This window comes from Phalacrocorax carbo, chromosome 1 (assembly GCF_963921805.1).
Source record: "Phalacrocorax carbo chromosome 1, bPhaCar2.1, whole genome shotgun sequence".
In the NCBI taxonomy this organism is placed as follows: domain Eukaryota; kingdom Metazoa; phylum Chordata; class Aves; order Suliformes; family Phalacrocoracidae; genus Phalacrocorax; species Phalacrocorax carbo.
This window is the reverse complement of record NC_087513.1, coordinates 908630-932336: the sequence shown is the minus strand read 5'-3', so window position 1 is coordinate 932336 and position 23707 is coordinate 908630. Positions and strand designations below refer to the sequence as shown.

General features: G+C 47.0%; 1 protein-coding gene across 4 annotated transcripts in view; it reads left to right on the top strand.

Moving 5' to 3' along the window:
- PPP6R2 (protein phosphatase 6 regulatory subunit 2) overlaps positions 1–23707 on the top strand; it is a 108729-nt gene that overhangs the window by 48614 nt on the left and 36408 nt on the right. For all 4 annotated transcript variants that reach the window (XM_064441450.1, XM_064441422.1, XM_064441429.1 and 1 more), the window contains 5 exons: positions 178–423; positions 7667–7853; positions 8606–8743; positions 20462–20527; positions 21921–22033. In XM_064441450.1, coding sequence (XP_064297520.1) covers positions 197–423; positions 7667–7853; positions 8606–8743; positions 20462–20527; positions 21921–22033 — 731 coding nt within the window. In that variant the 5' untranslated portion in view covers positions 178–196. The remainder of the gene's footprint in view (positions 1–177; positions 424–7666; positions 7854–8605; positions 8744–20461; positions 20528–21920; positions 22034–23707) is intronic.

The following is a 23707-nucleotide window of genomic DNA, read 5'->3' as shown; positions in this document are numbered from 1 at the left end:
CTATACACCTATAATCTAAGTAACGTTAGTTTTCTGGTGCGAAAAGTGGTTAATTTTGTTGACAGAATTGATTTCTACGAGCTGGCTGGCAGCTGCATTTAGGTATTCTGCTCTGAGTCATAAAGGAGGAATAAATAGCGAAGGTGGGAGATTAACTCACATTCTCTTGCATTACAGCTAGTTGTGTCCCATCAACATGTTCTGGAAGTTTGATTTGAACACAACATCACATGTGGACAAGCTGCTGGATAAAGAAGATGTGACACTTCACGAGCTGATGGATGAAGATGACATCTTACAGGAGTGCAAGGCTCAGAACCGCAAGCTGCTGGACTTCCTTTGCCAGCAGCACTGCATGGAGGAGCTGGTCAACCTCATCACACATGAGCCCCCTGTGGATATGGATGAGAAGGTCCGCTTCAAGTAGGTATTTGTTTGCTGTCCTATACAAAGAAAATTGAGTGAGAGGTCTTGGTGTCGGGAACGCTCTGGGGCGAGGTGGGTGTAACCTTTTCAGTCTTGGGGAAAAGGCTTTCGAGTACTGTGAAATATTTCACGGCATTTTGTTATGTGTAATGTATTTTCAGAAGCTCGTTTCTTTATTTTTACTGGCTTGAGCTTTTCTAAAAAGAAAAAAGCTCTTGCTCTTTGTTCCAAACTTTGCGAGCAAAATAATCAGTATCTCAAAAGCACTTTAGTACGTTTTTATCAGGATTGCAAGCAAAGAGCATTCTGCTCTGAGTTACAAATTCTGAACCTGGCTGGTTTTCAGTAGTCAAGCCCACAAAAGTGTGAGCTGTCCAGGGAATAAAAGATGTGATATTCTCAGTGTGCTGCATATGCAAAACCTGCTGATTTCAGTGTCCTTATAGTCAGGGAGAGGGCCTGACTTTGTGAAGAGCCTCTTCCTTCTGGCGGAGAACTCTGGACATGGTTGGTTCTCACATCAAGCTGTGTTTATACATTTTTAACTAAACGTATACTTGAAAATGTTTACATTTTGGATTTCGGAAGTTTGTTTTTCTTTGTTAAGTTTATGTAAAAATAAAAGCCTGTTCTGTGTATAAATAAATACTGTGGGAATGGATCAGTGTTGGTTATTGCTGCTGTTGCTTGAAATCCACAGAAGAAACTCATATTGTTTAGGCTCATTACTAAGGGAGACGGTTGATAACTAGGTTTAGGTGACTGTTTCCAGGTGAGCGAGTGCTGGGAAATATGTTACGCAGTAACTTTGGATATTATATGGCTGCTTTTGCCAAGCTTCTGCTGTAAAAGGTGAATTACCAGAAGGAACCAGGAGTACTACTTTTATACTGTTGTCTACAAATGCAAATTTTGTGCAGGTTTAAACCAGGGACGGGGCACACAACAGTCCTTTGACTTTTTGTGTTTCCTGTACCGTATCAGAGTAACTGGCTTTCCCTGGGGGGACCGGCGTTGTGCTTCTGCAGCTCTTCATCGCGTTGTTTGCACGGCTGACCTGCGACAAGCTCAAACCCAGAACGCCTGGTCGAAGGTGACGGGCGGTACTTTCCTTAGTGCTGAGAGTTGATGATCAGAGGAGGCGTTGCACAGTGCGAGATGCGGTCCTTTGCTGGCCTCTGGGTGTGTTTTGCTGGAGAGGTGAGGGGTTCCAGCACCGCGCCGGTACTAATGCAGACGTGTCTGGATCGCTGCAGAATACTAACCAGGCCGTGTCTTTAAGTCCTGTTGTTTTTGAGATTTTTGTGGCTGCTCTGAGAAGACAGCTTATGTCTCTTGGTCCCGTGTGCTGAAGGGTGGAAGTGGGAACATTTTTCCTATTGTAACCAAACAGACTAAGAATAAGGAAAGGTGGGGACAAACAAATTTCTCAAGAAGCAAAATCCTTAATGCAAACCAAAATGAAGAGGGGAGCTCAGTATGAGAGTGTTTACTCCGGGCATCCTTGAATTCCACGTGCAGGGTTTATACGCCTCTTCATCAGCTTTTGAAGGTGGCGTGTGGTTGAGGCGGCTCAAGGCCAGGCTGGCTGATGAGGAGGCGCGAGGGTAGTCGGTGGTGGGAAGAGGTCAGCCTCCAGTGTTGCAGTCCCCTGTCCTGGCAAGGTAGGAGGAAGTCTTGTGCTGGGAAGGCCTTCAGTTAGCAGTCTCGTTCACCGATCTCTTCATCAGATGATGGCGTTGCATCCTCTTCCTCTCCTAAGAGCGGACCGTAAGGCGCCTGCTCAAAAAGCAGGTGTGGTGTTGGGAAGTGGGGTTACACACCAGAGAGGTGGGTGAGGCTGGTGACGAGATCTGCGTGGTGACCTGCTCACCAGGACAAACAGAGCTGATCTTCATCAAGTATTTCTTGGGAAGTGCTTCCAGCACCGTCTGTAGAGCAGGCAGAGAAACATTTTCAAAGCATGGTGAGGCACTGGAGAGGGTTTAAGCTCATGAAAATCTGGGGAAGCTTTTGGAATAAATAAAGGCTAAGCAAGAAGAATGGACTCTGTCTAACTCCAAATGGAATCTGATTTTTGGCTCTAAAGAAAAGGTTAAGAAAGTTTTTTAAACTGGAACAGGGGAGAAACTTGATAGGTTTGGAAGGACATGCAGCTCCGAATGATGCGTGCAGTGGAAACAGAATCATCAAAATGCTTTAGTCTTGAAACGTCAGTAGGATGGAAGTTCAGGAGAACTGCAAAGAGGAAAACTCGACAGTAAATCCCATCTAAGCGTAGCATGCGAAACGAAGCAACCAGATGAAGACCCGTAGCAATCAAAGAGGTGTCTAAAGTGTTTGAACTGCAGTGTCTCTTTCTAATGAACTTGTTGACATACTAGGGTGTCTCTCAAACCCACTGAGACCCCGTAGGAGTGAGAGTACCATGTATAGGAAAGGCAGAGTGGACTCTGCTAGTGTAAGAGCGGGCTGTAGGGGATAGAGAGCTGAGTGTCAAGTGAGGTAAGTTAGCTGCAGCATGGAAACCTGACGGGTTGGGATACTGTGCCTAAATGGGAAGGGTGAAGTATTAGCTCTGACTGTGTGAAACTTGGAGTCTGTAAAGGCTGCGAGAGCAGAATGTGCTGTAACAATGAGGGGTTTCATTTATCCCCCTGTTGACAGGATATATATCACAGGGAGGCACAGTGCATGAGTGTTTAGGAATTGTGAATGCCTTTTGCATGGAACAATGAGCCAGAAAAAGGAGAAATAACTCTTGATATACCCTTGGGTGCTCTACGAAATGTAACTGCTGTAAAATCACTTTGTAATAGTAACCATAATGTACTCAGATTTAACATCCTCGTAGGAGCAAAAAAGACATAAACAGCATTATCAAGGGTTTGGGGTTTGTTTTTCTAACTTTTAGGAGAGGAACTACATAAATATGAGGAGGCCAGTTAGGAAGTAAATAGCTCTGTGAAAGGGTGAAAAGCTCACAGCTGGCCTGGAAACATTTTAGTGTCTCGTGGTAAATGCAGAGCTTGTATTACAAGGTTCTTAAAAAAAAATCCTAATGTAGAAAACCGGCTTGGTTAAAAACAAATAACCCCTTCCAGGTAGAAGTACATCCTCACAAAAGGGAAGTTGTGTCCAGATATGGGAAAAAGATACGGTGGCTAGTTAATCTGTGAGACTGGAGAAGGCATTTTGAGCAGCAGTTTGCTAAAGGCAAAACCGCTAATACTCTAAACCCATCAAAATAAGGAGGCCTGAGAACGTGTAGGGCGCGTGGGTGATCCAGGGGTCGAAAGGAAGACAGGGCCGTAGGACCGCAGCAGAAAATCTAATGAAGCTGTCTGTCGGTGCTCACCTCGCAGACTTCTCAGGAGATTCCCAGGTGGTGTCTGTCTGTACAGGGGAACTGTCTCATCTTGGAGCATCTGGGGAGCAAAATCAGTAGAACAGTTGTTAGGATTGGCTGGTATTCACCCGAGCGATTTAAAGTGATTCAGATATGAAATCGCTCACCTGGTCAGCTGTAAAACTGGCGGAATGGAAGCAGCTCATAAGAAGGGTCTGTGAGGCGGTAAATCTGGGTTCTGCGTTGTGCACATCGAAACCGGCGCGGAACAGCATCGTGATTCACGGGCACCCCTCTGAACGCAGGCGCTCAGGCATCGCCGTGCCGCTCTGCGGAGGGGAGGCAGGCTCAGCTCAGCGCTGAGCTCGGTGGGGTCAGTGAAACGCATGGAAAATGGTGATACGCCTGATGTGGTGTAAGCGCGGTCCTGAAAAGATAAGGTCCCTTATCACAGACTGTTGAAAACAAGCTGTCGTGGGATAACGGAGAAGGGCTCTGTCATCCATTAGTAACGGTTTCAAGAGAAGAAATATAGATGAGGGAGAATGGCCAGTTCCAGTTTTCTGGTTCCGCGCTGCTGAGCCCTGTGCTGTTTGATATATTCACACATGAAATAAGAGGGGAGAGGGATTATAAGTGCAGAACGTTGGTAATGCAGAATGACTTGGGTTAGTTAAAAGGCAGGAGGGTTTCATGACGTGTTATGGCCAAGCAGTAATAAAGTCAGTGCTGACTGTAATGACTGGTGGCCTGAGGTACACGCGCGCAGTGGCGGGCTTCAGGTTAGCTTTCACATCGTGGGGGAGGCTTTGGAGCCTCGTGGGCAGTATGCTGGAAGCACTCGCTAAACAGTGAGTGCCAAGCTGTGTTCGTGACGGAAAGCACAAGGCTCTACGCAAAGCGATCCAGCGTACGTACTGGAAAAGTTACTGTTGTCCTCTAACGCTTGTCTTCACCCTTTATATACTACCAGGGCAAGAAGTATTTTCCATCTTAAGGACCAAATGGAACTGTGATGAGTGAAGTAAGGCTTAAATTGGGAAGGTCGGCGTGTGGGATTTCTTCCAAAATAAAAATTCTGTTCCACGAATGTAACAAAACCAAACCGTTAACAATTATTAGGGTAAAGGCGGGCATAGAGTGATGTAGAGTGATGCACTGGAAGGCATAACTGAAGGGAGGAGGCTCCAGCTTGAGCCGTGAATTGAAAAGCCAGGGCCCAGCAGAGCATCCCGCCACTTAGGCCCCCTGTACGTAACTCCGGGTACAGCTAAGGCAAAGCCATGGGAAGAAGTCAGCTGAAGGAAGAGCTGTGGGTCTTTTCACAGAAGAGGTGTAAATGCCAAGAACAGCCACGTGGGATCAACCGAAAAGATATTCTTTTCCTGGTGTCTGGTCCCCGACAGCGGTCGTAGCAGGGTCTTTGCACGATGGCGTGCTCAAACGTGCCGTGCTTGAGACACGGGCGTACTGTGAATTCACGTAACAGCACAGTGGTTTTCCTATCTGTTCCTTTCGTGTGATTGCCAGCAATCCACATGTCCGTCCTGCTGCTCCCATAACTGAGCTGAGGTTTCTGAAGACCTACAATAATTCCTCTATTCCTTCCCTGAGAGGTGGTCATTAGCTTAGGAAGCATTGCCAGAAGTATGAAACCTGCTGCGCCCGGGAAGGTGGGAGATCAAAGCTCGGAGCAGGGGTCCCAGTTTGAGTTCGGGAGGTTCTGTTAAGATTTCTTCTTGATTTTTCCCTTAATGAGGTCTAGAGCAGAAGCCTAACTAATTCCAACGGAGAGAGGAAAACACAGCGTGTAAGTGCTGCAGCCCAGATTCTGTTACGCGCTCGCAGCCCTTCCTGCAAAGGCGGTGGAGACGTGAGAGTCACCTCCCGGTACCTACTCGCCTCGCCATGTCCACAGCGCGCTCTGCCTGGCTTTTGCCTTTGAGACCGAGGCTAGGAAGGAAAAAATCTTGCTGTGTCGTAAAAGGTGGTGTCAGCTACGCTGTCCTACGGAAGTGAAGGGTATTCCCTTTGTGTTGTAGAAACAGTCATATTGCAGGAGTGTTTTGTATTGATCTTGGAGCTGGCTTGTGTGTAAAGCCACAAAAAAGTGGCAGGCCCTGCGTAATTACTGAAGGTGGGGAATCTCTTGGGTTTGTGCCCTACGGAATGGCACAATATTTATTTGGAAGGCGAAAGCGCTAAAAGAACGAACGTGCATTTGCAGCAAGAGTGTTCTGTTATTAATTTAGTTGGCTGTTATTAAAGTATATAGTAAATTCTCCTTTTGCTTTTGGAAAAAAAAAATGACCAGCTCTGCTTACAGAGGGAAAATGCTCGAACTGTGAAGGACAGGGTTTGGTTTTAATCTGTATCGCTTGATAACAAATCAAAACTGCTTTAGGAAGCGTGGATAAGAACTGGCACTCAGCGGGAGGTTCGGTGTTCAGAATTGCTGCTTTGTGCTTAGAACCACTGAAGCACTTGAGCACGCCCTGTCGGGCTTTAAACAATTGGTGGGGTAAGAGTAAATCATGGCTTAAAGTCTAGCTGCCTTTTGACTCTAGGATCGTATATATATCACTGAGACTGTGAAAATAGCGTTAAAGTTTGGTGCTAGGCTGAATTTCACAGCACCAATGGACGGCTCTTTCTGACCACAGTAACCTCAGCGTGGTGGTGAAGAGGTTGTCTTCAAAGGAGTTCTCTTAAGCCCTGTTTAGAGCTGGGCAGTAGCTAGAACATTAAATTAAGGTGCTAACAATGAAATGCTGAAATGAGGTTTTAAAATATAAAAAAAAGCTAGATGAATTTCGGTGTTGTAGCGTGCCCACAAGGCAGCCTCCCGGATGCTTAATTCCTTCATCGCGTGAGTAATGGAGAGACTGAATCAGTGAGGTGTTTGCAAACCAGTGCCATGGAGCCGTGCGTTACGGTGGGCTTTTAGCACAGAATCTCAACCTGAGGAAACTTAGTCTTTCAGCAAAATTAACAGGCCCCCAAAAGCGGCGTTTGCATTGACTTTACATTATTGCTTTGTACGTATGCGCTTTGGTATTTGAGGCTTTGTCTAATTATAAACGTAACCTTCATTATCAACATGTTTATTACCTTTTCTGATCATAAATGTGATCTATTTCTAAAAGCGCCCCTGGAAGAGCAAGAAACAAGGTCAGGAAGAGAAAAGATTTCATTAGCCATCAAATATAATTTCATATTCTGATTTAAGTAAGCAAAACTATTTAAACAAGGCACAGTAAATTTTCTGAAAAACAAGTTAGTTTTACAGCAGACTGTAGACATTACTGAGAAATCGAAACTCAAGAGATTGGCTACGAATTGTTTGTTGTTCAGAGCGTATGTTCATTTGCCAGGAGTTTGGTGTTAGATCTAATGTCCTGTCTCTAAATTCTAGTCCTCTTGGTTTAAAAAAATGTTCATGTTTAATTCAGCTGCAGTAGTGGAAAGAATAATTTACAGAAATGTTACAGAAACATGCTAAAATATGCATCCTTCACGTCAGCCTTCAATTTTGGGTTAATTTTAGTTGTGCAAATGGATTCGTGTTAAAAGATTTTAAGAGATTTTAAGTCTACTGAAACTGATTAAGCATCACGTTTAAAAACCAGACCTAACTGCAATCTGAAGGCAGCTGAGACGCGTAATTCAGTGGTTTAAAAAAAAACACATGATGCGCTACAGGAAACGGTGCTTCCTTAAAATGTGCCATTAATGTAGATGACCCTTGTTTCTCGTGTGGTTTGTTTTCTCTCCCCCCTGCCCCCTCCAGGAAGGGCAGTCCTCCTACCCTCAATTTTATAACTTTAATAAGGGAAGATTTTCTTGAGAGTTTTCATTTCACCTTTAGTCGCTCTGGTTCTGTCCTCCCAGATATCCAAACACAGCCTGTGAACTGCTGACCTCGGACGTGCCGCAGATCAATGACAAGCTAGGAGGGGATGAAGCTCTGCTGAATATCCTCTACGACTTCTTGGATCACGAGCCTCCTTTGAACCCTTTGCTTGCCAGTTTCTTCAGTAAGACTATTGGGAATCTCATTGCAAGAAAAACGGAACAGGTAGTGATTAGATTTGTCCTGATACGTAAGCGCAAATGAATTCGCTAATGTTGTTTGTGTTGTGTGGCGGTGGCGTTGCTACCCTCGTGAACTCATCGTATTCTCAGAGCTGAAAAGTAGCTCGCCGTGCTCTTTAAGGTTGGAGTTGACATGCAGGCTTTGGAAGGTTCTTCAGACTTCCTCAGCTGAGGGAGTTGATGGCTCATTTAGACACTTCTGCACAGAGTTGGTTTCAGATCTGCAGCAGCTGGATTATTCCTGTGCCACAGCTAAAGCTTTATTTTTCGTACAAAAGCATATTGATGCATCCTTTGACCGTTGCCCAGAGTCATCTCGTTACATAAACGATGCCTCAGCCTCATGCCTGTAAAAAGGGTGCTGGAAACCAGAGCTGAACAGCGGTTTAGGAGTACGTGTGTTCCAATACAAAATTGTGTTGTTTTTTTTTAAATGAAGGCTGTCAGAGAGCCTTAGTGGAATGAAAAATTCCAGAACTTCACCAGCTTCTTGACACTTATTTCTGTGGGCTTGAGTTCCTTTGTGGCCCAGAGGAAAGAAAAGATAGCTAAAAAGGTTTGATTTAGTATTGCCTCAAAATGAGAACGTTCATCGCTTCTCATTCTGTGGAGAATTTCTCAACCTAGTAGCCGTTTTGCATCAAGATTGGTCGGTTGAGACAAGGTGAAGCACAGGAGTTGTGTGCCGTGCCTGTATATTGTGCTAACAACTGACGATGACGCTTCTGTTTTCAGGTGATTGCATTTTTAAGGAAAAAAGACCAATTTATTAGCCTGGTGCTAAAGCATATAGATACATCAGCAATGATGGACCTCCTGCTTCGTCTAATCAGCTGTGTGGAGCCCGCGACTCTACGGCAGGAAGTACTGAATGTGAGAACCTACTGCTTTTTTTCTTTACAAGATCGGGAGCAAGGGGGCTTGTTTATTTGTGTCTTAAAGAAACAGAATTATTTTTGTCATTTATTATGAGGGCGGATCCACTCTTCTGAAAACTACTTTTTGTAGTGCTAGAGTCTGCACTAGGGTTACTTTGGGTACTTCAGCCTGTTTGCGGCTTGCACGGCAGAGCGAGCCCGGTTCAGTCACTGGCAGTAAAGGATTTCCAACTCATTTTTCCGTATAGCAACGACTGTTTACTCTAGCTGGTTTTGCTGGAGGGCTTTGACAAAGGAAATCTGTAATCTTTCCCAGTGATCAGAATTTTAGACTGATCGTTTGGGACAGTAATTTGTTTAATTCCATACCGTGTTCAAGGGTGTATGTGATGTTTGGAGATGATATCTCGTGCCTCCTCCTTCCCCTTCCTCTTTAATAGGCTGCCGTTTAAAATATCTCATTGAGACGCTTAGTTTGCTTTACAGGTAGGACAAGTTTTTCTTCCTTCATAGCCCAGTCTGGGTGAGGCTGCATCAGCCCCCCTTTAGTGGGCAGATGTGCAGGACTGGAGGAAAAACCCCTGCTTTAGCTCCCTCTCAGTGAACAAGAGCAGCAGTGTGCTGTATAGAGAACTGCACTCGAGTCTTTGAAGCCCACACCAGGATTTATAAGTTTGGCAAACTTCGTTGCCTAAGTCTTCGTGTCCGGAGCATTGGCCGCAGCGTAGCTGAGCTGGTAAATGTTCTTTGCAGAGACTGACGATAGACGATTGCCGTTGTTCGGTTCCTCCTCTCAGCCTTACGGTGCATTGTACAGGGCACACGCTGGTACAGAGGAGGGAAAAAATACAGGCACAGGTGGATCTTTACAGACTCATCATGGGTGAACGCCCGTGAAAGGACATCTTTGGTTTTTGACAGGAAAGTGAGCAATTCAGTTGGTTAGACATCAAATAATAACAACAAGAAAGGAGATGGGAGGAAGGAGCCTTCAGGAGATGGACTGATGGAGGATAATAATGGTGGAGGATTCACTGGAAGAGAAAGCAGCTTTGCAGGAAAGGTCCAGCCACATCCCAGGCCATGGTGGCCCGAGGGCAAGGGTTGCTGCCCTCTGCTCAGCACTGGTGGGACCCGTCGGGATACTGGGGCCAGGCTGGGGCTCACCAGTGCAGGACAGACGTTGCAGTAGTGCACCATAATGTCATTACCGAGATAAATGCAGTTATTTTTTCTGCTGATGTTAAAATGGCATTTTAACTGAGAAGCATTTCTCCTGGATGGATGGCTTCCATCCAGGAAACTTCCAACTATCCAGGCTTCCAAATATTAACCCCGTACATAAACAGGCAGATCTGGATGGGGTGTAGTTTAACCCCGTCCGATCAGGTTAATTCTGCCTGTTAAGGATTTCACACAATCAAAGAAATTAAAACAAAGTGAAAATACCAGGTGGCACTGGAGGTGCTCCTCAAGGCTTTTTTCCAAACAGTCTTGATGCAAGTATTACCCCCAAGCACTTAAAAATTGGATGGCTTAATGACTTCTGAGAAAAACAGAAAGTAGTAGCAATATTGAAATTTGGGATTGAATGTTTAGAGAAGCCACTTAGCAGCAATTTTGGCAATATATTGAGAAACTTCAGTCTCCAGAAAAGTTAAATTGCAGTCTTGATTTCGGTAGGTATTAGAAATAAAAGTTATACTTCACGGACTGCTTTACCTTTTCATCATATCAGGAAGAAAATACTGCTTGTCAGCTAGTATCTAGAACGATGTGAATGGTGTGCGGTCCCAAAGCAGTCTTCGTGTTTCTCTGGGATGCTGGGCGCCTCAGAGAGGTATCGGGCTCTTTTGAGTTTTAGCAAGAGGAAAAGCGTTATTAATTTTTCAGGAGCTCACACAGCTGCAGTTGGCTGATCTTCCCAGGCTCTCGCTCCTGCCTAGCCAGTCTCCTCCCACTCCTAACTGCTGAGATTCGGGAGAACATGGTCCATCGCGCAGTTTATTGTATGGTAACCATAAGGCTGTGCACCCATTGCAACCCGCCCAGCGGAGCCCGTCAGTCTTGTGATATGGATCTGGGCTGCACTTTTTCACAGAATCCCAGGATGGCGGGGGCTGGAAGGGACCCCTGGAGCTCACCCCGTCCCACCCCTGCTGGAGCAGGCACCCCCAGAGCAGGGGCACAGGGCCGCGTCCAGGCGGGGGGTGAATGTCTCCAGGGAAGGGACCCCACAGCCTCTCTGGGCAGCCTGTGCCCCTGCTCTGGCACCCGCACAGGGAAGGGGTTTGGCCTCATGTTCAGGGGGAACTTCCCGTGTTCCAGCTTGTGCCCGTTGCCCCTTTTAATTTCTGTGCATTTAATTAACTGCTTCTATATTGTGTCTTATAAACTCCCGTGTGTTGTAATCTTCTGTTAAAGTTTCCAGCTGATTGATTGCTCTATCCGTATGTTGACCCTGCCTGCAAACATCATCACTGACAGCACTATATGTTGACGGTCTGTCTTTACATGCCGTATTCAGGGCTTTTTTCCCCTGTCTGCACGTCTTCCTCCACGCAGAAGCTAGCCTTTTGGATAGACGTCCTGTGGCAGAGACTTTTGGCTAGCTGGTTATCGATTACTTTTGTAGCACAGTGCCAGCAATTAAACTTAGTATTTTAAGGTTTCCCTGGTACTGATGTACTCTACTACTGGACGGTGTCTAAGGAGGTCTACTATTACATCAGGGTCTCCAGGTTACGCTCCAGCTACTTCCCAAGTAGTGTATGAATGCCTTCTCTGTTGTATTTGTGTGACTTAGCAAAAGGAGAAAACTGCGCTGTCCAAGTAAAGTCTGAGAAGTCGTGTTTTTCACTAGAAAGTGCCGCTGTTGAGGGTACATCACTCTGGGGTGTGAAAAGAGCGCTTTTCCACTTGGCGTTGCTGTGCTGGCAAAATCCTTCAGTGAACCTCGGTTGGTTCGTTACGGTTCTTGCTGTCCGGAGAGGTACTCTTGTACAGCGCCAGATTTACAAAGACGGTATCTTAAGTTTTAAGTTAAACAGAATTATATTCTGCATAACGAAGCCCCACAGCACCTCTCCTCAGGGATTTGATGTCCACGTTGTTGCTTTGACTCGGTAAGCCCTAATAATGGCACTAGAGTCTTAACTCTGTGGCCTTCCATTTTAGAGATCTTAGGCTGTGATAGCTGGGCAGTGCTGGTGGCTCCATTCGCTGCTCTGTTTTCTGCTGAATGGACCTGCCAAACTGCGTGCTCGAAGCTGCCTTGTCTACCCCTTGCTCAGATCCCGGTAGCCAGGGCGGAGGGTCTCGCTGCGCTAGTGCAAGCGTTTGACTTCCAGTGCTGAGGGAAGCTGGGCCAGCAATTCCACGAGCGCTGTAAGCTGGCATTGCCACAGAGAAGGGCAGTCCTGCTTTCACCCTCTTGCTGCTTGCTCTGCCCATCCAGCTCCTCTTGAACCTTTGCCAGCTGAAGTGTTCGTGTGGCTCTAAGGTGACATGGACTAGGGAATTGATCCAACTGAAAACACCTCCCTTTTATTTCTTTTGCCAAGATTGTTTTCAGCCAGCTCAGTTCCTTGGGTTGCCTTGGGTTTGGGTTTTTGGTGGTTAGTGTGGGGTGTTTGTTTTGTTTTGTTCTGGTTTTGCTTTGGTTGTTGTTTGGGGTTCTTTTTGTGGTGGTTTGTTTTTTTCTCCATGGACTTGTGCAATGGTAGGAGAAAGGAGCAGAAGATAAGTGGATGAGATTGAGCAGAGGGAAGGTGGCAGTGTCATCTTATATGTTCTTAAACTGTTTGCAGAACTAGTTTATGGCATTTTTTCCCTTTCTCTTCCTTGATCTGTAACTAAGGGCCTCAACATGAAAATCTGATAATTCTTTATCCATTCCCTTCTGTTCATGCACGACAGAGGAATGCTTTGTTTGTGTAGCTCGGATTTTGTTGGTTTGGAGAGCTGTGCCATCAGGAAGAAACTTGGCTAGCACACGCTGTTCCTCCATACTTCTGTCCTGAGTTTGACAGAAGCGCCACTGTACAAGGAAACCTCTGGTTTCAGCAGCCCATGGGTAGGTGCGATAGAAGTGAATAATCTGTTGTCTACATAGCATCTTTACAACCCTGTCTCCTCCCTCTTTCTGGACTCTCAGAATTGAAAATACTAGAATAGTCTTCATCAGAAACCTCTAAGGATGTGCTTCCAGCAGGCTTGTCTTTCAGGCACCTACGTTTTGATATCCTTGGAGAAATCTGACATCAAACAGATGGATGACAGCATATTCGCTTTGATCGGTGTCATTTGATCCTGGAATGTCTCTGCGGATTTGTGAAAGAAATAATATCGACTTCAAATAATTTACTTCTTGTGCAGCAAGAAAGCTCACATATAGGTTGCATCTTGAAGCGGGATAGATGGCATCAAGGAAGTCTGTCCTGTGTCTGCGTGTTATTAGGATAAAATCTTACCTAGAAAAATGTGGAGAGGCACAACTGTGGGAAGACTTCCGTGTATGATTTTGCTGGCAAGTACTGGGAACATATGTGAAGCAGATCCAGTTATAGTGGCTATCTCTTCTGCACTTCATCTTCTCATGCTTGCCTTAGTGACAGAAAGTACAGCTTCTGTTGTATCGTCTTCACTGAGGAGAATTAGCCTGTCCTCCTGATTCAGGGGCAGAGGAGAAAACCCGCTCTGGCTCAGCTGGAGTCACAGGGAGCTCACCACAAACCCCACCTTTGGCCTGCAGAGTGGGTTACACCATTCGGCATACCTGACACGGTTTCCTTGGTAATCAAGAGAATGTGATCCCTGTTATTCTGAAGAGAAACCTGCTTGTCCTGGCTGGATCCATCTCCCTGGGTACTGGTGAAGAGCACCCAGGTGTCAACTATGGTTTCTGCAGAAACCCCTTGCCAGCTCAGTACCTCTGTGGTTGAGCTGATCTTCCACTTTTCACCACTTGTAGCCAGGGTGTCGTGTACCCTTTTTGTTAGGCTAATGTGGAAAGTAATCATAGCACAGGAAAAAAACCCTCCTGCATGTCACAGAATCGCAGAATCCCAGACTGGCAGGGGTTGGCAGGGCCCTCTGGAGCTGACCCTGTCCCACCCCCTGCGTGAGCAGGCACCCCCAGAGCAGGGGCACAGGGCCGCGTCCAGGCGGGGGGTGAATGTCTCCAGGGAAGGGACCCCACAGCCTCTCTGGGCAGCCTGTGCCCCTGCTCTGGCACCCGCACAGGGAAGGGGTTTGTCCTCATGTTCAGGGGGAGCTTCCCGTGTTCCAGCTTGTGCCCGTGGCCCCTTGGCCTGGCGTTGGGCACCGCTGAAAAGAGCCCGGCCCCATCCCCCTGACACCCGCCCTTCAGGTATTTATAGGCACTGATGAGATCCCCCCTCAGCCTTCTCTTCTCCAGGCTGAACAAGCCCAGGTCTCTCAGCCTTTCCTCACAAGGGAGATGCTCCAGCCCCTGATCCCCTTGGCAGCTCTGCACTGGGCTTGCTCCAGCAGTTCCCTGCCCTTCTTGAACTGGGGGGGCCCAGAACTGGACGCAGCCCTGCAGGTGTGGCCTCACTGGGGCAGAGCAGAGGGGGAGGAGAACCTCCCTCGCCCTGCTGCCCACATTCCTTTTAATGCATCCCAGGACACCGCTGGCCCCCTTGGCCACAAGGGCACATTTTTGGCGTGTGGTCAGCTTGTTGTCCACCAGCACTGCCAGGTCCTTCTCAACAGAGCCACTTTCCAGTAGCTCAGCCCCAGCCTGTACTGGTGCAGTCATCCCATTTTTTTCTGTTGCTTTCATGGGTAACAAACTGCAAGAATAAAAAGGGTGTAGTCTTCCTGCCGTCTTTACCCTACAGAAATGGTAGCTCCCAGAGCTAAATTAGCCTAACACAGGTATCTTCTTGTAACACAAGTTGTCCTACTGCAAGATTAGTCCTCAGCTGAGGAAGGCTTAATGGGAACACTTCAGTGAAGTGACTATTGATGTTGTGATCCTTGAAAGATCAGACAGCTTGGTCTGTTGATTGTTGCAGAGCCCCTTGTTTGACTACCATCTTCAGTGACAAGGCATGAACTTTCTGCTACTGTAGCTGATAAGGAAGATCCAGGACAAAGTCACACTGTTTTTAGGTATATTTTCAGTATGTTTTAGAAAATAGAATTTTGTTGAAGTCCTAATATAACAGAGTTTCTTAAGCATTGACTCTGCAAGACCTCAGAGATTCTCTTGTAGCATAATGCAGGCTGAAGGCCCCCAGGGAGGTCCGGTTGCCTCTACAGAGCAGGTCCCATTGAAGTAGATTGTTCAAGGCCTTACCCAGATGAGTGTTCAGTGTCTCCAGGAGTGCAGATGTGCCGGGCCCTCTTCCCATATTTGATCACCCTCAAGTGGAGAGTTTTCTTCCTAATACCCAGTTGGAATTTCGCTTGTTGCACCTCATGCCTCCCATCCCTTCACAGCACCTCCGAGAGTGTCCTGGCTCCATCGTCTCCCCCCACCCCAGTCGCAGACCACAATCGGGTCTCCCTTTCGCCGCCTTCTTTCTGGGCTGAGCAAACCCCACCCAGCCTCTCTGACCTCGTGCTCCAGCCCCTACCATCTTGGGGTCTCCACAGGACCTGCTGCACTATTGCGATGTCTGTCCTGCGCTGGTGAGCCCCAGCCTGGCCCCAGTATCTTGACGCGTCTCACTGGTGCTGAAAATGGAGGGGAGCAATCCCTGCTGTCATGCTGCTGGCTGCCCTCGGGCCGCCACAGCCTGGGTTGTGGCTGGGCCTTCTTTGCTGCAGGGGGACGAGGCTGACTCATGGAGTAATGGGACCACGAAGGGCCCTCTCAGCCTTTTCAGCAAGCTGTCCCTGGCTGATGGACTCCCACCCTGTCCTGCTGCGTGGCGTTATTCCGTCCCCCATGCAGGACTTTGCATTCTGCCTTTTTTGAACTTCTGAGGTTCACAGAATCCCAGGTTGGAAGGGACCTCAGGGATCATCTAGTCCAACCTTTCTGGGAAGAGCCCAGCCTAGACAAGATGGCCCAGCACCCTGTCCAGGCGACTCTTGAAGGGTCCAACGTGGCCGAGCCAACCCCTTCCCTGGGGAGATTATTCCAATGGTGACTGTCCTCACTGTGAAAAATTTCCCTCTCGTGTCCAATCGGAATCTCCCCAAGAGCAACTTGTGTCCATCCCCCCTTGTCCTCTCCATGGGACTCCTTGTAAAAAGGGAGTCTCCATCTTCTCTGTAGCTGCCCCTTAAGTGCTGGTACATGGTGATGAGACCCCCTCTGAGCCTCCTTTTCTCAAGGCTGAACAAACCCAGCTCTCCCAGCCTACCCTCGTACGGCAGCTTCCCGGTCCTTGGATCATCAAATGATCTGGGTTCTTCCCAGACCATTTCTCCAGCATGTCTAGGTTCTTCGCCTCCTGCATATCAGCTGCTTCCCCTCAACGCGTTGTTCATGAACCTGCTACGGGTGCATTTTTTTCCCATTTTCCAGGTCTTTAATGAAAACACTTAGCAGTACTGGTCGCCAGTATTGACTCATTTATTTATTTTTTTTACTGGTAACGTCTGCTGTTAGGCCAACCTGGTCCTTGAGCCTAGTAGCAGATTCTGTGGGAGGAACGTCATTGCAGAGAAAGATAAGAGCATGGAGCTTTTTGCTTAGTACTTAACTGGCGTGCAGAATGTCAAGCAGGCGTGGGAGAAGGTCCGCAGGGGTGAGCAGGGCACTCCTGCCTGAGCTCAGACAGCGCAGAGATGGTGGAGCGCTTGGGAGCGGCAGCGAGCGGCTGCCCGAGCAGGCAGGGATCTTGTTAGGAAAGCTAAAGCTCAGCCAGAGTTGAGCCTGGCAAAGGATGTGACGGGCAGCACAGGGACTGATCCAGGGCTTCACCCTGGCAGGGCCCTGTAGTAACTCGTGATACACCGGAGATGCCCCTTGGCAGTGGTATCGGTGCTCGCGTGGCGTCAGGAGGAAGGAGCGGTCATCGAAGGCTGGGTGAGCCTTGGCTCCCCCCACACACCGGGGGAGTCGGAGCTGCTGGCAGGCAGCGTGCTTGTTGGAACAGCAGATCTGGCCGGTGAGCAGGTTATTTGTTCCCTGCAGAAGGGAGTCTCCAGCCACGTGTATCTGCCGCCTCCTCTTCTGTTAGCGCGAGTTTCAGGCTCAGGTGGCTGTGATGACTCCCTTGAGGAAACCTGTTCCTCCTCGCCTGTTACCGCCAAGCATTTTGCCTGTCTAGGTGCACATCTCCTGGTGGTGGTGAAAGAGCTTTCCTCGTGTTGCAGGCGTCCAGCCACTCCCACCTTGGGAGTCTCCATCCTCTAGTTCCTGTGTAGTCTCTGGTATCCCTTCTTCCATGCAGAATTAGGGTCCAGAAAACCCTGACGGTTACCACGGCCTCTGCAAAAAAAAAAAACTGTTAAAATTCTGTTTATCCAGAACATAATAATACATTGTCTCCTCGCCTCCGCCCATAACTCCCATCACCTGGCAGCACAGCGCCTCTGTGAGTGCATCTGCTGTGGGTGAGGACCATTTTGTCCACCAAGGAGAAGCACCGGGTGCTCCCTGCAGCCTGGGGCCTGCTTGGCCATGCCCTCTCCCAGCAGCTCCCCGCGGGTTGAGGCCTCCTGTGTGCCGGGTTCCGTTGCCCCTGCCGGTGGTGGGCATGGTGCCCTCCTGCACGTCACCGCTGAGGTCGCTCTGTTCTCCCAGTCCCAAGCAGCCTCAAGCGGCACCTCCACACCCCCTTCCATGCCCACTGCTTCATTAACTGCCGAGTCCCAGTTCGGCCGGACCAGTTTGCCGTGTCCCACTTGTTCTCTGGTGCCTGAGCATAATGTGGTACAGGTGCTCCCCAGCAGCAGTTGGGCAGAAGCCCAACGCTCCCTAGTCACGAGGCAGCAAACAGGACCCTGGTTTGTTTGCAGACAACAAACAACTGCTACATCAACCACCTCCCGCTTGCTGGCCCTGCGTCTTGCAGTCTTCCTTCTCCTGTAGAATAATTCCAGTTGCACGTACGTGCAGGTTTTCTGTCCGTGAACTCCTTACGAGCGTGTCATTTCTCAGCGAGAGTAAACGGGCTGCTGAGTTGCGCGCGGTCAGAAGAGTTTCAGGTGTGACTCTTCAGGGGGATGCTGAGGGTAGCGCTGTTTGTCCTTCGGTCCAGGTAGGGAAGTCCTGCAAGTGTCACGGCTTTCGTCTGAGTCGTCAGTTATCTCTTCAGTAACAGTCCATCTCTTCAACAGCAGCCTCAGGACAGAGGAATTGATTTCTTCCAGCTTTACCAGGTGCTTCTTAGTTCACCAGATTTTGGTATTGCTCTTCTGATCTTAACAGATTATTTCAGTTGGTGTTTTTCTTTTGAATTTCATATTCTGTGTCCCTCAGTTCCAAGAAAAAGTAATTCCTTTGTTCAGATGAACGGTCCTGCTTCTCTCCCTTCAGTATTTCTCTCTGCAGCCATCCACCTCCCCCCAGAGCCCATGATTATGGCAGTCCAGGCAAAAAGAGCAAACCTCCTGTCCTTGCTTCTGGTGTAACTCCAGTTTGAATTAAAAAGACCCATAGGCTCAACCGGTGGGGGGCTTGGGGGAGGATGTCGGTACAGAATAAAGTTGAAACTGCAGTGGAGGGCTGGGATTTAACTTGCTGTGCTCTGCAAGGGAAAGCAAATACAGTGAATGTAGGAGTGTTAATAAGCAGTTCTCTCCTGGGCTGTGGGAGCCGTAAGGGTAGATGGAACTTCGAGAGGTGAAAGTTCCTCTGCTGACGCAGATTGGCAGGTAGGTTCTGCCACGAAGCAACAAACAGGCTGAAATACCCACTGTACCGTATCTGTGGAGCTTATTATTTGAAGAAAGGAAACTTGGAGGTAAAAATTGATAATTTTGGGTTGGGTTTTTTTTTTTCAATTGAAGTTGTGCAATGTGCTAATGCTGTGGGAATACCCAGACATGGCAGCCAAAACGTGGGCTTGTTAATCACGGTGCTGTGCAAACACGGGGTGTGTAACTGGTGATGCAAAATGAAGCACGCAAATGTAGCACAGAGAAAGGGAGAGGAGGGGTGGGTGATTTTATTGTTACAGAGCCTGCCGGTAGGCATAACCGAGCTGAGCAGCTGTTTTTTACAAGATATAAATGAGAATTTCATTAATCCTGATGAAGCTGTTCTGGCAAATGGCTGGTTGAGAGCTACCTGAGCTGTCAAGTCTTAGGATCTGAAAGAAGCATTTCAGTAGTCATATCCAAGCACGGGGAGATGAGAAAAGATGCTTGTAGACTAAATGAGCGGAGAGGGAACAGACGGTTGCCTTGTTAGAGGGATGGAGATGTATTGAGACGCAGCAGGGATCGGCTCTGCTGTGGTGGCCCCGATCATTTTGATGTTAGGAAACTAGAAACCAATAGAACAATCTGAAGACATGGGTTGGCAGAGAGATTGGTGAGGAAGAGTGTCTTAGGAGCCCAGTTTTTTTGAACTTTCGGGTGTACTGGATGTTGGGACGAAGAAATTGCAGAAATCAGATCTGAACATGTGGTCTTGAATGAAATACTTAGTTTCCCGGCTGTATGCTGGGAAGAGTTTTGGACAATATTAGATTTTTGCAACAATAAGGGGTACCAGAAATGAGACAGTCAGATATTTTAGACTTAGTAGGAAAACAGCAGTATTATTCATGGCAAAAATCACCAAAAAATGGTGGTCTGAATTTTTTTAAGTCAGACGTACGTCATACTCACCTCATTGGAGAGGATGAGATCTGTAGGAGGGTTATTAGAGCAAAGCTGGTAAAGAGTCAGTGTAAGGATTACAGTTGGAGTCATGTGAATAGATAACATAAAAATGAGTGTTCAAGGGGAGAAGATATGCACAGAGCCGCCTCACAGAGAAGTGGAAGGCAGGGGACTGTTGATTTTCTCCATGACTCATCTGAAGAGCGGTGGAAGATGATAACATTGCAGAAACCTCCAGAGCCTTTTTCCTTTTAATTAGCCTTTGGTCAGTCATTTCAAAAGCAACTGAGAGTGCATTAGTTTGACTGATTTGACTGATCACTTTGATTAATGTGAGACACCAGCAGCTTGCCTGGGATGAAGACTGTAGAAACTTGAGTGAAAATGGGTGGGTGGAAGTGTGTTGAGCTTGCAGGTGAAGCTGGGAAGGGAGAAGCTGAAACGTGTGACTTGCAGACGCGTACTTGGTTTGCATGTGGTCAGGAGGGGGAGATAACGTGATAGCTCGCACTAGGGAAAGGAAGTAGTCTGAAGTTGGCAAAGAGGAAGGAGACGAGGTATAACAGCAGCATTGTTATGTCATCTCAAAGTCTGAGAAATTTAGTGTAAACAGTAGTGTGACTGTAAGGATAGGGAAAGGTAGGAGAAGAACGTGTTGGTAATTATGCTAATGCTGCTTCAGATGAGGTAATACTTAGGATGGAGCTGTTCCGTGTTTTCCAAAGGTATTTGGGTTTTTGGTTCCGTGGGCAGGGCGCGCATACTGATGCAATTAAAACGCATCTCTATCTGTGCCTAGGGGAGTTTGTGCCTTGCCTGTGGCTTTGATTATGAAGTAGAAGGAAAGGGCTTCCCCTTCCTGAAAAGCCTGTGTTATGCAAAGCGTCTCGAAGATCCTCTTGTTTTGAATTCTGTGATATCAAACAAGGGTTTTCTTTTCCCCTTCCTTTTCCTCCAGTGGCTTAATGAAGCAAAAATTATTCAGAGACTTGTGGAACTGATCCATTCAAGCCAGGATGAGGATGTGAGTATGACAAGACCAAGTTTTGTCTTTGTGGGGGGTGGGTCCTGTCAGGTCCAGAAGCATCTCTCTGTCTCTTGGATAATGCCCAGGTGACTTACCCTGGGTAAGGGTAAGGAGAGCGAGGGATCTGTATGGGTGGACATCCTGTTCTCTGGTTGCCAAGCTCAATACCAAAATGCTTAGTTGCATTATTAATCTGGTTTTGGCTTATTTTACTGCCAATTTCTTAGTTCATTCTGCTGCTGCATCAGTTTGTCTCAGTATCTGCAGTCGGTGGTAACTTACTTGATCTTAAGTAGGAACCTGCTATTTAAAACTGTTGAAAAACTTTAAATTAACTGGTTCACTGTAATTTTCACTTCTCTTTACACCGTAAGTAGGTATTCAGATGTAAAACCTACAAGATGCAATTCTCTGAGCCCACAAACATGCCGAGTATTAAATTATGAGAGTCCTGTCTTTTTGTGTCACCCCCTGCCCCCCCCCCCCCCCCCTTTTTTTTTTTTCTTTCAATAATTTTCACAAAACATCTGAGCCAGGAGCTCTAGGTCTGGACTTCAGTTTCCTACGCTGTCACGTCACATTTGGGTGTTGGCTGCCATCCCTGATGCTGAGCAGGAAGAGCCCAGGCAGCGTGTTGATCTCCAGCTGGCGGGCTCCGACTTAGGTGGGGATGGGGGCCCTTGCGAACAGATTCCTGCGAGTGCCAGCAGCAAAGTGAACTGGATGGCACGGGATGCCTCTGGTGTAGTCCTAATGCTGGCAATATGATTCCCTCATCTCATCGCAGCAAAAATTGCCACTTCTGAGAGAAAAAGTGGGAAGTAACATGCTGATTTGTATGCCTTCAGCAGTGCTGTCTTACGGCTGAATGCTAAATTACAGCGTAAGATCTTACACGTACAGTAGCTACAGAGAGTCTTTGATAGCCAGAACGAGACAATCGGTTTATCAAAATACTTCTTTAAAGCCTTTTAATACATAGTAAGTAATTAAGTTGTGAAGGGTTTTATCAAGCAAGTTATTTTCCTTCATGCAGGGAACCTCCTGAGTAGTGAGAAGTAAGAATGAAATACTTGTATTTGAAATTTGCAAGTCAGCACGCTTGGTCAGGAAGATAAAAACAATCCTCGCTTTGTGAAATCTTTAACTGCATTTAATTGTTAAGTTCAGGAGGGCCTCCTCTTTGATTTTAAAATCTGTTAATGCTTCTCAGAATTCACATCAATGTTATATTTAACAGAATAATAATCTAGAGCATGGTAGCACTTGTTCTGAAAAATTGGTTTATTCAGTTTCTTGCATTTCCAGCTATGTTAAATTTTCTCTGACAGCCAGAATGAGCCAAGCTGAGACGTTAGCACTGAAATGTGCTCTATGTCGTTGTTTACAGAGGCAATCAAATGCTTCCCAGACCCTGTGTGATATCATAAGATTGAGCAGAGACCAGAGCAATCAACTCCAGGATATACCTGAGCCTGATCCACTTCTCACAGCACTGGAATCGTAAGTACCTGTCAGAGGACTGTTGCTGAACTGATTGCTTCTGAGATTGTCCCTTGCTGATGGCTCTCTAGAAACACAAACTGTGCCTGTCAAACCTTTGCTGAACTCTTGGCGTTTGGGCCAACCATTTAATACTGCTTTTAAATTGTAGCATCACGTAAGTGCTTCTCTTGAGATCTCTGGGTTTTGTAGCTCTGTCTGAAGGCAGGAGGTGGGGGTTAATGATCCCCAAGCTCACAAGGCAATGCTCCCGGGTGTGTTAATACACACTACCAAATAGTGAATTTGGAGAAAGGTGAGCTGCAGTGGCAATAGCTGAGGGAGATCCCACAAAGCCAAATCTTAACATTCCCGTGTTGATGGCATTCCTTGGTGCCAAGCGTGACCGTAGGTGCAAGGCTTCAGTCGCACTTGGCCAGTCAGTGGCTCTTATTCCCCGCTGGAAAACGTGTTGCACTGTATTTCAGATCATCCAAGTTGCTGTTCTTCAAAATTGGGAAGAAAATGCAGTGACAGAAGGAGTTCTCTCACCGTAGTAGCTCGTGTGTCACCATGCACTTGGTACGGGGCATTATCAGCTTGCCTTCCAACCTTTGCTGAGGTCTCCCTGCACACTGAGTGTCCTCTGGCGTGCTGTTTTTGGCTCCTGAGTCAAATATCAGCTGTAGATTTCTTAACTTAATGTTGGGTTGAACATTCTTCCGCAGAGATAAGGTGATGCTGAGATACTGCCCAATGCATCTCACCAAAGACTGCCTGCCTGTAACTTAGACTGAGTTGTTAATCTCCCTCGTTTTAGTCTCCACATTTGGTTGAACCCTGAAAGAAGTAAGCTTTCAATGTCTCCCTAGCCCTCCCTCATTCAAAAAGTCATTCTGTTTATTTGTGGTGCCAGGGCTAGGCGGTGACAGTTCAGATCTCCTCTCTCTGTACCATCCCCTTGAGTTCCTTAATACATTAGAGTTAGTGTCAGCTGCTGCTTTTTCCTCAAAGCCCTGTCGCCTGTGACCGTCGTGAGCTCTCACCAGGCCTCTGAAACACTGCGCAATGCTCTAAGCAGAGATGACGTATCACAATGCAGAGATATAATTGGTTTAATAATTTTCTACCTTCTGGTTGATAATCGCTGCAGGCAAGATTTGTACATAGAGATATTATTGTATTTTTTTAGCCCTGGTAATTTGGCTGGAAAAGTAGAAAATCTCTTTTGGTTCCTAAGTGTTTTGTCACGTTTGCAGATGAACTTGTGTAACCTACTTGAAGGTACTAAAATAATTGTGGGGAGGAGAACCTTGTGAATTCCATCATTTGGGAACTGTTGGGTTGTTCCAAAGACGTGATCTAGTGATAAAGCGGCACTAGTGGGTAGTCGGCAAAAAGAACATTTGTAGTATTTCAGGTTTTTTAAGGTGTGTTTGATAGAAGGTGTTGCGAAGAGGATGTAAGGATGCTTGTGATCCCACCTACCGGTGCTCAGCACTTCTTTTTGGAAGCTGCGGTCGTACGTCCAGGCAACTTGCAGTGAAACTTGGAAGAATTTTTTTATTTGAAGTTTGGTTGGGGATTTTTTTTTTTAATCCAGAGCTAACTACTACTGAGGGAATATATCGATGGGAAACTTGTCCTTTCAAAGAATACTTTTATTAGGAGTTATTTCCCAAATAATGCTAAGTA